Source organism: Carassius auratus, chromosome 28, assembly GCF_003368295.1.
Source record: "Carassius auratus strain Wakin chromosome 28, ASM336829v1, whole genome shotgun sequence".
Taxonomy (NCBI): Eukaryota; Metazoa; Chordata; class Actinopteri; order Cypriniformes; family Cyprinidae; genus Carassius; species Carassius auratus.
The window spans coordinates 10,157,806-10,171,731 of NC_039270.1; the positions used below are offsets into that span (position 1 = coordinate 10,157,806).

At 43.7% G+C, this 13,926-nt stretch overlaps 1 protein-coding gene across 1 annotated transcript; it reads left to right on the plus strand.

Moving 5' to 3' along the window:
* Positions 1-4,811: 4,811 nt before the first annotated feature.
* On the plus strand, positions 4,812-7,656 carry LOC113046764 (uncharacterized). Its single transcript, XM_026207721.1, has one exon. The coding sequence runs from the start codon at positions 4,927-4,929 to the stop codon at positions 6,313-6,315; it is 1,389 nt and encodes a 462-aa protein (XP_026063506.1). The 5' UTR covers positions 4,812-4,926; the 3' UTR covers positions 6,316-7,656.
* The last annotated feature ends 6,270 nt before the right edge of the window (positions 7,657-13,926 follow it).

Genomic DNA, 13,926 nt, shown 5'->3' on the forward strand with positions numbered 1-13,926 from the left:
TAAATAGCTCCAGGGTGGGGTCAGATGCACATTCTTGATCAAGGTTACCGATAGCTACTAAAAGTTCTGACAGCCTTGTTTTATGTTTTTTATTGGAGTAGGAGGAATATGGGATAATCTGTCCCCTGAGAAATGCTTTCAATGACTCCCAAAGCTGTGAATATGATGTATCCTCATTCTGATTAAAAGAAAGAAACTCATCAATAGAATTGGAAATAAAAATCACAAAATGTTTTATCTCCCAGTAATAAAGAATTTAGTCTCCAAAGCGGTGCAGTACATTTATGTATGGATAATTGAACATCAATAAACAATGGAGCATGATCGGATTTTAGAATGGCTAAATAATCAGTGGAAACAACACAACGATTAATACTGTTATCTACAAAAAAGTAATCAATTCTTGAGTAAGACTGATGTACCTGGGAGAAGAAAGAAAACTTTTTAGCTGAGGGATTACGATGCCTCCAAGGATCCACCAAACCACTCTGAGTCATGAAATCAGCGGAGGATCTGGACATAGAAGATTGGGATATTGTGCGGGGACTAGATCTGTCTAACACTGGGTCAAACACACAATTCAGATCACCTTACAAAAATCAACAAATGGGTGTTTAAATGAGGTATGCTGCTAAGTAGTCTATTGGCAAAATCAACATCATCAAAATTAGGTGCATAAACATTAACAAGCAACACCTTGGTCTGCATTAATATGCCTGCCACTATTAGATATCTGCCATTTTTATCTGCAATAACCTCACCAGATAGAAATGTAACTTTTTTACCAATTCAAATGGCAATTCCTCTGGCTTTGGAGTTAAAATTGGAATGGTGGATCTGACCGATCCAGGAAGACCGGAGCCTATGATGGTCTTTAAGTCTAAGATGGGTTTCCTGCAAAAACACAATGTCAGCGCTAAGCTGGCTGGCTAAGATGGGTAAAAACCCTGGATCTTTTAACAGGATTGCTCATACCTCGTATATTCCAAGTGTGAAAACAAGGAAGGAATCTCGAATTAAGAAATAAACAGTCCTAACCTAACGTTAAATATATAAACACAGGATGTAAACAGTATTTAAATGTAAACTGATATGATATGACTGTAAGATGCCACTTGTAAATATTACCCACTGTTCATCTTCTCGACATAAGCTTTAGCATCGTCCACTGAAACAAAGTCCTTTTCAACACCTCCATAGTCCTTTTCCACACCTCCATAGGTGATCCGCAGCCGGGCCGGGTAGAAAAGACAGTAGCGGACCCCCTCAACGCCTCGCAGGTGCTTCCTAACTTAATTGAAGGGAGCCCTGGCCCGGGCTACCTTGGCAGTGTGATCGGGGAAAATACTAATCCTCACGTTACCCACACCTAACCGTTGGCCCTCTCTTGCGTGTTCGCAAAACATCTGCACAATCAGTGTAGTAGTGGAATCTGGCGATAATGGGACGAGGTCGCTCATCTGGTCTGGGCCTCGGCTGGACTGATCTGTGTGCTCGATCTAATAGCGGCTCTTTATCCTACTTAAGTACTTCCATTAGCATGGCGGCTACCTTGGTAGTGTTAACAACCGTGTCTTCAGAAACACCAACGATTCTTATGTTTTGGCGGCGTGATCTAGATTCGAGGTCCTTGCACTTATTTTCCCACTTGGAAAACTCAGAACTTAAGCGTTCAGATCAACAATGTCGTCAGTACATGATGAAAGGGATACCTCCACTTCACCCACAGTACCTTTGAGTAAGGCTAACTCAGCATCCGCAGCTGCTTTTTCATTTGCCAGTTGGGTTTTCACGGTTTGCAAGTCCGCTCTGATTGTAGATGGGTCATCTCCCAGTGCCGCTCGGAGTTCGGTTTTAAAAATCTCCGCAATATCTTGTCTCAAACACGTTAGCGGCTTTACTGAAGAGAACGCATAACGATCGGCCGATCGTGATCAGAGCACCCCTAATAACCAGTCTCACTCACGTCGCAAAAGTGATGCAGTTCAGCAGTCTTTATTATACCAACATTTTCAGGCTTCATGCACCTGTCCACTTCAAATCTGCTAAGCTGCTCTAACTCAGTAAGCCATCTTTGCCAAGATTTTATCATTCCAGTTGGGTTTATTTCATCCCACCCACACTTTTCATGACAGAGCCTTTGCAGGATTTGTTTTGCCTTGAGAACAAAGGGGGATAGGAAACCTAGTGGATGATAGATGGAACTGACTATAGAAAGGATTGTTCTTCTTGTGGGAGTTTGGTTCTTAACAGCTACCCGAAAGGTAAGGACATCTTTTAGGATATCCCACTGGATTCCAAGTGCCCTCTCAAGCAAAGGTTCTTCATGAGCCAGGTCAAGCTGTTTCACAAGAGGGGCTCTGTGGCATTGTGGAATGGTTTCAAGGACTTCACAGCTGTTGCTCACCCACTTATTCAAAGTAAATCCTCCGAGGGTGCACGCTTCCCTGAGGTCTTTAGTGAGCTTGATTGCTTCATTCACAGAGGCCACAGACTTGAGACAATCATCGACATAAAAACTATGCTCAATTGTGTCGATGACTTGTGAGCTGTACTGGTCAGAATGATCAGTTCCTGTTTGCTTTAAATGGAGTTAATGAAGTTAACTAAAGTTCGGGAACAAGGCCACGCCTCAACAAATCATCTCGTTCCCCGTCAGCTATTTATGCTAGACCAACCTTCTCTGATCTGTTGACTCAGTTTCTCGTTGGTCCCTCTCGCCATGGATCCCGAACTGCAGATCAACCCCTCCGACTCAGATGACGATCTTTTCAGGGGCAATTCCCCTCCACCCAGCCGGTCTTCTCACCGGTCCTCACCCAGCAAATCTTCTCACCGGTCCTCTCGCAGCCAGTCTTCCCACCGGTCCTCACGCAGCCGATCTTCGCATCGGCTGCGTTCCGCCATTCGAATCTCTCGGTCCCGCGACCGCGAGCCTTCTCGCGCAGGTTCACCATCCGGGATTTCTCCGGCCCGGACTCGGCCACACGCCCGCTCTCCGCCACCCTCGAGGGATTCTGTCCGCGATCGCCATGGATCTCTCAGGCATGGAAGTCAGCGCGACCGCTCTCTCCGCCAACAGCATCGACAACCATCCGCCGGTAATCCTCGACCAAACACTCCCGGCAAGTCCGCCGGATCAGAGTCTGATATCAAGCACTGGACCGTAGCTCGCCTCCAGCGCGCTCTCAAGGATAAAGGTATTCATTTTAGCCGCACTGATAATAAATTAAGGCTATTTCAACTTTACACCATCAATGCCGCTCCAAATGCAAACACGGAGGCCTCAGCCGTTCCGGTATCCTCACGGAATTCCTCCCTCGTCACTCGTGACGTCACCACTCAGCCTAGGGATCGGCCTCAAGCCGCGCCACCTAGTGGCGACCAGAGGCCAACTGCATCCTCTCGGAGCTTCCCCGCCGTCACCCGTGACGTCACCACTCAGTCTCGTCAGCGACCTCAGCAAGCAGTGTCGGCGCCACCTAGTGGCGGCCAAATGCAACTGCCTTTCAACCCAGCTCCTTCTACATCTGATTTATCTCAGATAATTACATCATTTCTCTCTTCTTTGGGTGCACAAACTGCCACAAATCCTAATACTCATTCATCCTCTCATCCCATCATCCATTCCTCTACTCATTTTTCAGCCGCCACGGCCTCTGTTTCTTCTAGTTCCGGATTAATTCCCACCAGTGGTCCTTTTCTGCCTCCTTCAGTACCTTCTCCTTTTCCAACTAACCTATCCTATTTCCCCTCCCTCACCTACCCTTACTCATCCCTCACTTCCCCTAGCCCCTCCCCTTCCATTTACCCTCATATCATGCCATCTAACAGCAGCACATTTACCCTGGCCACAGCAGTACCTCCTCCCCGGCCAGCTTCATCAGTTATTCGGCCTTCCCCCGCCTCCCAAGCCTTACGTCTTCAGATTCTATCCGGTAACTACACTGATCTAGCCCACCTTCTCCAGCCGTCGCTCATAAATTTTAACCAGCCCAGAGAGCTTCAAACCAGCCAAGGGCTCATGCAGCTTGGCCATACCTTAAATTCCAGTTCAAAAGATCTTACCCCTACCGAATTCGCTTTAGCTTTTTCAATCTTCAGAGACATAATTTGTTCCGTTTATCTGGACCGAAGGTCCGAGCTAGACGATTATTTGTCTATCGTTCTAGATATGGCCGTCCGCTTTGGAGGGACAGGCTTCTATGACTACCACATTTTATTCGCTACCCAAGCAGCAGGTCGGTTACAGCAGTTTAACCAAGGAACATACTGGGGCACTCTCGATGCAGAGCTTTACTGCCGCATCTTTGCAGCCCGTTCTTCGCTTTCCTGCGAGCTTTGCGGAGCCCCATCACATCCTGCCTCCACGTGCACGGTTATAACCCCCTTGAAGTCTCAGCTGCTGTCCTCCCGCAGGACACCCATATTCAACAGACTGTCTCCAGCTGCTCCACCTCCTCCTTTAATTCCAAAGCCCCTCGACGTACGTCCCACAGTCAACATCCCAATTCCCAAAAGTATTGATAAAAGGGGTCGGCCGGTTCTATACCAAGGAGGCAGAATGATCTGCAATAATTTCAACGACCTTGGCTGTTCGCTCTCCAGCTGCAGACTACTCCACGTCTGCTCCTTCTGTGGCGGCGCCCACGCTAGGAATTCCTGCCCCCACAGTCCAACCACCTTACCTCAATGACTAGTAAAGTACCTCAGCACTCCGATTAAGGTTGAAGGCCTAACCTCCGCTTTATTAGACCACCCCGATAAAGAGTTTGTAGATTTTCTTACCAATGGCTTACTAAATGGTTCCATCCAGGTTTAGATATCACGCCAGACACTTCTCATATCTCCAACAACCTTCAGTCCGCTCTCTCTGAGCCAGACACTGTAGATGCACTAATAGCGAAGGAAGTTCAAGAAGGATTTATGATTGGTCCATTCAAAGAACCTCCTTTCTCTCCTTTTAGAATCAGTCCTATAGGAATCGCTACCAGGAAATATTCTGGGAAAAAGAGATTAATCATTGACCTTTCTTCCCCTCATGGCTCATTTATTCCTAGCATTAATAGCATCATCCCTGCCCCTGATTTCTCTATGAAATATGCTACCATCGATCAAGCTATCACTCTCATCCGCCAGGCAGGCCACAGCTCGTGGCTCTCAAAAGCTGATATCACCAATGCCTTTAAAGTCATGCCCATTAATCCAGAATTCTGGCGTTTCTTTGGTGTATCCTGGAAAGGAGCGTATTATTTCGCTGTACGCCTGACCTTCGGCTGCAAAAGCAGCCCTAAGATTTTCGACACTCTCGCTGAGGCCTTATGTTGGATCCTTATCAACAACCACAAGCTTCCCTATGTCCTTCACTATCTCGATGACTTTCTCATCATTACACCTCCATCCTCACCTGCACACTCAGGTCTGTCTACTCTCATCAAAGTCTTTTCGGAGCTGGGCGTTCCCCTTTCAAAAGAGAAAACAATTGGGCTATGCACTTCCATCGAGTTTTTAGGCATCACCCTAGACTCCATGTCCTTCCAAGCATCGCTGCCTCCAGAGAAAGTACAACGTATTTCTCTTCTGCTATCAAATTACCTTCTAGTAGATAGGTGCACAAAGCAGCAGCTTTTGGTCCTCCTCGGTCACCTCAACTACGCCATTAGAATAATTTCCCAAGGGAAGTCTTTTCTATCCTTCCTTCTATCAAAAACAGCTTCAATTCCTTCCCTCCATGACAAAGTCAATCTGGACGAAGGCTGTAAGATGGAGATACACCTCTGGCAGAAATTCTTGTCTTCTTGGAACGGTATATCCTTCTTCTATAACGACTACATTACTCAGCCTGAAGACATCCAGTTGTATACCGATGCAGCACCTTCCACCGGATTTGGGGGGTACTATGGCGGTCGTTGGTTCGCTTCCGAATGGCCTCCCGAGTTTAGCCATCTCGTTCAGCAATCAGTCTCGCCCTCATCCACTCTTCATGAAATTTATCCAGTCATTATTGCAGCCATCCTTTGGGGGCATGAATGGTCTAAACACACTATACTTATCCACTCTGACAACTCCGCAGTAGTTGAAATCATTAATAAAAGCAGATCTCGTTCCCCAGCCATCATGCAATTCGTCCGCAGACTGACTCTAATATCTGCTCAACACCAGTTTGTAATACGAGCAGCCCACATTCCGGGCTACCGCAAAAACATAGCTGATTCTTTGTCTCGTCTTTCTTTTCAGAAGTTCAGAATCTTGGCTCCAGAGTCAGACATCCGTCCCACGCCAGTCCCACCGTTTTCAGCTACAATCTTCAATTAAATCCCCGCCTGGAAGATCTTTCACGTGCTTCGCGAGAAGCTATCCTAAACAGTCTCGCCCTTAGGACCCTCTCCACCTACCTAACTGGATGGAAGTGCTTTAAGGCTTACCACTCGTACTACCAACTTCCTTTTCCTCTAATAGACGCTTGGTCAATCTGCAACTTTGTCTCGCACGCTCATCTAAATCAAAAAATCAGAACCTCCACCATCAAGTCTTACTTATCAGGAATCAACTTCATCCACAAGCTGGCGACCGGCAAGCAGTGCCACTCAGTTTCCCATTCCCACGTTTCCATGCTAATTAAAGGGCTACAGTAACAAGAATCAGCTCCCAAAACTAATCGCTTGCCACTAACCGCAGATCTTCTGAGCCAATGTATCCTCACATTGCGCTCCAGCTACTCGAGTCCTTCAATAGACCGAACATTAGAGTGCATGTTTCTTCTCGGATTCTTTGGTTTCTTGAGGTGCTCAGAAATGGCCCCCTCGACTTCTGCTTTCGATCCAGTCATTCATCCCAGCCTCTCCGACATCTCAGCTCACACTCCAGAGTCTCTCATATTCACTCTGAAGAAAAGCAAAACCGACCAATTAGGAGAGTCATTTCCCATCTACATATTTCGCTTCAACTCCTTCATCAGCCCTTTTGAGCCACTATCGGAGTATGTTGCTTCCAGATATGCCGATAATTCATCTCCTCAAGAACCCCTCTTCCTTAACGAAAAGGGGAAAATGGCCACAAGATCTTGGTTTAACAAGCACTTTCAAAAGGTTCTCAGCGCCTCAGGCATGTCTCCCGAACACTACTCAATACACTCCTTTCGGATCGGAGCAGCCACAACGGCCGCCAGCGCAAGCATCTCGGACAAAACCATAAGAATCATGGGCCGCTGGTCATTGGAAGCATATCGTCTTTACATCCGCAACAGTCTCAACGATCTCTATCAAGCCCAAGCCCACATCAGTTCATTCAAACCTTTGGGGGTCTTCTAGTAACCTACCGCATTATCTACAGAGACGAAGCCCCCACTCTGAGTCTCCCTATCAAGGCACCCTGGTCAGCCAGTTCAGAAGGATCATAACTCCCTTTCTCACCCTATTTTTCCTATCCCAGACTTGATCCTAATAAAGTTTTATCTGCATAGTTGTGGTGTGGCCTGTTGTTAGTGAAATGGAGTTAATGAAGTTAACTAAAGTTCGGGAACAAGGCCACGCCTCAACCAATCATCTCGTTCCCCGTCAGCTATTTATGCTAGACCAACCTTCTCTGATCTGTTGACTCAGTTTCTCGTTCCCCACCCACCCTTCCCCTTCTAACACATCCATTCATCCCTCTTCAAACCCCTCATTTCCTTACATCCCACACTGCATTACCCGGCTGTATCCAGGGGGGTCTTCTAGTAACCTACCGCATTATCTACAGAGACGAAGCCCCCACTCTGAGTCTCCCTATCAAGGCACCCTGGTCAGCCAGTTCAGAAGGATCATAACTCCCTTTCTCACCCTATTTTTCCTATCCCAGACTTGATCCTAATAAAGTTTTATCTGCATAGTTGTGGTGTGGCCTGTTGTTAGTGAAAGCAAATTTAGCAATGCTTGGCGATGATACTGCACCAAAAAGATAAACATTCATCCTATTAACTTACAATGGTTGGTCAACATCCCCTTGCGGCCACCAAAGAAATCTAAGAAAGTCACGATGATAATTTTGAACTCGTACTTGATAGTACATTGCTTCAATGCCTGCCCTTATTGCAATTCTTTCATGTCGGAATCTAAGTAAAACACCAAGAAGTGGGTTAGTCAGGTCAGGACCTTGGAGAAGTTTGGAGTTAAGAGATTCACCTTTATATGAACATGAACAATCAAAAACAACACAAAGTTTGGCTTTCTGCTTGTGGTTCACACCATGATGTGGTATATACCATACACGACCATCACTCCTTTGCAATTGCTCTTGTGGCACCTTTTTGGCATATTTCTTTGTCAGCACATCCTCCATGAATGCTTTGTACTCATTTGCGTAAGCAGGATCCTTCTTGAATCTTTTAGCGAGGTTTAACGTGCGCTGAGCTGCCATTTCATAATTGTTTGGCAAGGTTGCTTTTGTATCACGAAAGGGTAGCGGCAAGTGGTAGTACCCTTTTTTGAGCTCTACTGAAGAGGTTTCTATGCTCATGAATGTTTTGTCTTCAACTGACATTTCTCTTTTCTCCTCATAATCCTTTTCAGGAAAGTCGTAATTGTACTGCCTAATAAGCAGATTCTCTAGTTTTTCCATAGAGATGCGATTAACAGTCACTGACATTGATCCATTTTCATTCCTAAGCAAGAATTAAGTGGACCATTAACCACCCATCCTAGCACAGTCTTGACCGCATACTGTGCATTTAAGCATCCGAAACAGTGACCATTCCTTTTAAGGTATTTAACCTTTTTGGCCTGTGATTCTGATTTTAATGCTGTGCAGTCAGTTAGTGCATGTTTACCTTGGCAAAAACTGCATGAAGTCAAAACAGCAACATGGGTGTTAGTTTTTGGTTGCGCTTTAGATGCCTCTTTGATTGTCTGTTCATCCGCTCGTGTCACTGAAATAACAGCAGAGCATAGGCTTGAAGTGATTTTCCATCATCAGCTTTAATAGCAGTCCAATTCAGCACCTTTTCCACATAGGCATTTGCAATTTTAATTTCATCACCGAAATGTTTCTTTAAAGCTGCAGTAGGTAACTTTTGTAAAAACATATTTTTTACATATTTGTTAAACCTGTCATTATGTCCTGACAGTAGAATATGAGACAGATAATCTATGAAAAAATCAAGCTCCTCTGGCTCCTCCCAGTGGTCCTATTGCCATTTGCAGAAATTAATCCGCTCCCGGTAAAAAAAACAACCAATCAGAGCTGTGGTCCGTAACTTTGTTTGTGTTCAAAATGTAGAAAAATGTATATAATAAGCGAGTAAACCATGAATCCATTTTCCAAACCGTGTTTTTAGCTTGTCCTGAATCACTAGGGTGCACCTATAATAAGTGTTTATATTCGGACTATTTTAGATTGCTTCGGGGGTACCGCGGCGGAGTAACCCAGTACCTTTGTGATTCTTCATAGACATAAACAGAGAGAAGTAGTTCCGGCTACGATGTTCTTCCGCAAGACGCAAGCAGTTCTGTTTATTAACCGCTAGAGACTCAAAAGTAACCTACCGCAGCTTTAAGAGCTTCTGAGCCTCAGTGTATCCTCTGTGAGGGTCCATGTGGAGACAACTATGAACAAGATCTCTGGCTCGACCAGCAGTGAACTGTTCAAGAAAGTAGAGCCCGTCCTGATTACTGCTCGTCTTGTCCTCAATCAGATATTTAAAGGCATGAATAAAAGACTGATAAGACAGTGGATCTCCAAAAACAGGCACCTCTCACTTAGGCAATAAAGAAAGATTTTGCTGTCTAATCATAAGATCTGTAATTTCCTTTTGCTTCTGAATCATTAAGCTTAAATTCTTATGTGAATCATTACTGGTCTCTGATCCTAGGCTAGATGAACTACTTGCAGCTCGAGGGTTACTTTGTACATGGCTAACTACCCTCTGAAGTGGGGTCATAGGTAATGTGGACACAGGAGCAAATTCTAATGCAGAGGTTTCAGTGAATGTGGCTTCAACATTATCTTCCTTATTTTCCTCATAATATTCACTCATACCATCACCTGGTGTTTCAGCATCATTTTTCAGCACTTTGATCTTTGCATCTGCCGCAGCTATTTTTGTTTGCAATTCCGCCATTTCAATTTTAGATTTTATAATGGCTTCTTCCATCTGTAAAGCTTGTATATCAGGCAGAGTTTTTGCCTCCAAAGAAGCCTTCTCAGCAGCAGCTTTTTTAGCTGCAGAAGAAGCTTTAGATGATGTTGACCTCTTAGACACATCAGACACGTTAGAAATGCTCTCCTTTGGTTCGACTGATGTTTGTATACTTTGCTCTTTTTTCCATATTGATACTTCCTTAATAATGTGAGCGCAACAAGCCGACTCACTAGCTTAGGACTTCAGAGTTCTTTTTGTACTCAACACAAAACGTCAGTGAATAAAAGTCTTGAATCCAAAGTTCTTCGTTTGACTGTTTAATTACAAATCTTAAAACATAAAAAACGTAGGATATGTACTTTTCTTACAAATTAACTGTGCAGTTTTGCATAGGTCAAAAGACTGTGTTGCTCCAAAAGTCCAGTGGCTTCTGACTGTTTCATAGGGTTCTATTTCTTTCATAATAAATCTAACAGCCAATCAAATTACGTTATACTACATCACTGGCTAACTGTTTACATTCCAATTTCTACGTTTCATTTTTCATCTACGTTTTTTCTCAGATTTTACAAAATAAACTCAAAATATTATTACTTCCATAGAAATGGCTTCAACATATCCCGGTCCCTAATTGACTAGGCCTTAACATATCAATTATCAACTTAAACTTTAAACTGAAGTCATTTACACTCTTACATTTAACACTTTGTAAATTCCTTTTAGCAAGAACCTTCTTCTCTTCACAGGAAAGTATGTAAAGGTAAACATTAACTGGTAAGTATAAACAACTAAATACTTCTCACAGACTATTCAACTGATAGTTTCTACTCTATTTAAGTCTTTCTCTTCTTTCTTCAGTCTTCTCCCTGCAACAAACAAAGTTTAGTTATGGGTCTTTGAATGATGCTGGTCTTCGTCCGAACTTCAGCACTTCTGACAATGCCTTTGGCATCGGGCATCACCCTCATAATTCTGCCTAACATCCAGGAGTTTCTTGGCAGGAACGAATCTGCGACGAGGACAACATCTCCAACCTTGAAACTTCTCTTTAAGCCGAGCCATTTTTGCCGCTCTTGCAGAAGCGGTAGGTATTCGTGAGTCCACCTTCGCCAGAACAGATCTGCCATATATAGTATTTGTCTCCAGCGCCGGCGGGCGTAGACATCCTCCTTAGTAAACACACCAGGTGGAAAACTAGGCTGTGTTTTCAACACGAGCAGATGGTTCGGCATCAGTTGCTCGAGGTCGTTGGGGTGATCTGTGTTTGTGGTTAAAGGTCTCCCATTGATGATGCTCTCAACTTCGCATAAGAGAGTGTGTAGTCCTTCATCTTCTAAGAGTTGTTGCTTCACAACAGAGCTCAGCACTTTTCGCACTGTACGAATTTGACGTTCCCAGATACCGCCGTGGTGAGATGCAGCAGGCGGGTTAAAGATCCATTGCACACCCTTTCTCATCATGACTTCATTAATGCGAGACTGATCCAGCTCTGCCAATGCCTCACGCAGCTCTCGTTCAGTGCCGACAAAGTTGGTGCTATTGTCGGAACGAATAATTGACACTTGGCCTCTTCTGGCTTGAAAACGCCGTATGGCATTAATACATGAATCAGTGTCAAGAGAATGGGCTACTTCTATATGCACTGCCCTAACAGTTAAACATGTAAAGAGCACTCCATAACGCTTAACCTTTGCACGTCCTCTTCTGACCTCAAAAGGTCCAAAATAGTCTACACCCGTGTTGGAAAAGGGTGGTTTATCAGGAAGCAGACTAGGGGTGGGCGATATCTTGATATTTAAAATATATCGAGATATTTTTTAAACACGATATGGATTTTGACATATCGTATATATCGATATATTGTTTATATTCTGATTCCGCCACTTTGCTTGTTTGCCTTCCCTGTGCTGTGCTCGCCCCCGCTCGCTAGCCCCCCGCCTCCTTGCTTTTGTCCCTTCTCACCTCGCGTGTAGAGAACTAGTCAAAAAAAAAAGACAACTGGCTCCATTATATGGAGATACTTCAGTTTTAAGGCGTAGGGCGAACGGCAGGCAGATGTCTACTGTAGGGCCCAATGAAACGCGGACGGAATCGCGGAATCCAGTCATAAAAATGGAATTTACAGTTTAACGCGGAATGTCACGGAATTGGTCAAATTTTAAATGAATTAATCAAAAGTCGGTCATGCACTTACATCAAATCGCGAAATGGACTAATATCTGCAAATATTAACCCGGAAAAGTCTATTTAAATATGAATCCTGCATGTTCTGCGTGTCTGTGTCAACGAATGGAGCAGAAGCGCGTCTTCATTCATTAAACACTGAAGCTCGCATAACGCTCGCGCTGATTTCATTGTCTTTCCTCTCTCTAAATAAAGACGTGAACACATGAGGAACATCTCCAGAACTGCACAGAGTCACTTCATGAGCATCTAACCGTCTGATTTGAGTAAAACTACCCTCATATATCACATCATAGACTGTAGTATCACATACACAGAACTGTAAAGGTAAACCCGTCAAAATAAAAGTATTTGACAGAAATCTATCACTATTGTTCAGCAGAATGTACATAGCCCACTACTACTACTATTAAAATGAAACGAACATAATTTTATAAGGAATAATCACACAACATTTCTCCCATGTTTTATTTTTAATAGTAAATCCCCTTTGTTTACCAAAAAATAAAGTTTGCTTAATTTTAAATAATTAAAAGATAAATTAAATGAATGTTTTATGCCTTCATTTGATAATCAGAAAAATGTAAATACACAGAATTTCTGAAGGGAAAAAAACATTTCACATAAGGCTATTTTAAGAATTGTTTTTAACTAATTAAGTTGTTTTTATGCATTTAAATAATTGCACATGCTAAAACACAGAATTAGGTAACAATAAAACATATGGTGAAGAAAAAAATAAAATGTTTCATAGGCCCCTTAACATGTAATATTTGCCATATTTGTTTTTGCAGTAGTTTTTTGGGGGTTATTTTTCCTGTAAAGATATCGAGATATATATCGTATATCGAGATATAGCAAAATATATCGAGATATATTTTTTGCTCCATATCGCCCAGCCCTAAAGCAGACGGTCTTGAGGCAAATCCGCCATTTTCTGCTCTCCTGCCTTGGCATGCAGTCTTCTGCAGAGGTTACACTCTGAAATTACTTTTCTTGCTGCTGCATTGGCTCTTGGTATCCAATACCGTTGTCGTAATATGGCTAAGACATGGTTCCTACCTCCATGTCCACACTCTTGATGAATGTTTATGCAGAATGGCAGGATGCTTGGCCTCTTCAGGCATCGCCGATCTGTTCAAACGTCCTCCTACTCTCAACACATCTCCTTGCAAGTATGGATCCAGCTTGAAAATAGAACTGTTCTTTTTCACACGGGAGCCTGCCAGCTGCAAAGCTTGTATCTCCTCCATGTAAGTTTGTTTCTGGCTGTATTTAACAAGTTCAATTTCAGCTCTGGATAGATCTTCCACGGTAAGTATTGTTTTTTCCAGGTTTTTCTTGTACATCACCATTTGCTGTTCAACTATAGATCTGCATTTCTCTGGATCATTCTCATTCTGCTGTATGTTCTGCTCAAACTCTTTTCTCTTCTCGCTCAGGTGCCGCAACGTCCTTCTCAATTGCAAAATCCAGGCTGCTGCCTTTTTTAGCTTATGCCAACTGGAGTAATACTCAAAGAGCTGATTCAGTGGATATGTGCACTAATTTGAGTTTGTGCATGACACTGCAGCGGATGTCTTCACCTCAACATCATCTTCAGTCAGGTAAGGCCGTTGTTCAGG

What these genes read in the sequence shown, in the direction of transcription:
- LOC113046764 (XM_026207721.1), top strand. Translation starts at nt 4,927, where the DNA reads ATGATTGGTCCATTCAAAGAACCTCCTTTCTCTCCTTTTAGAATCAGT.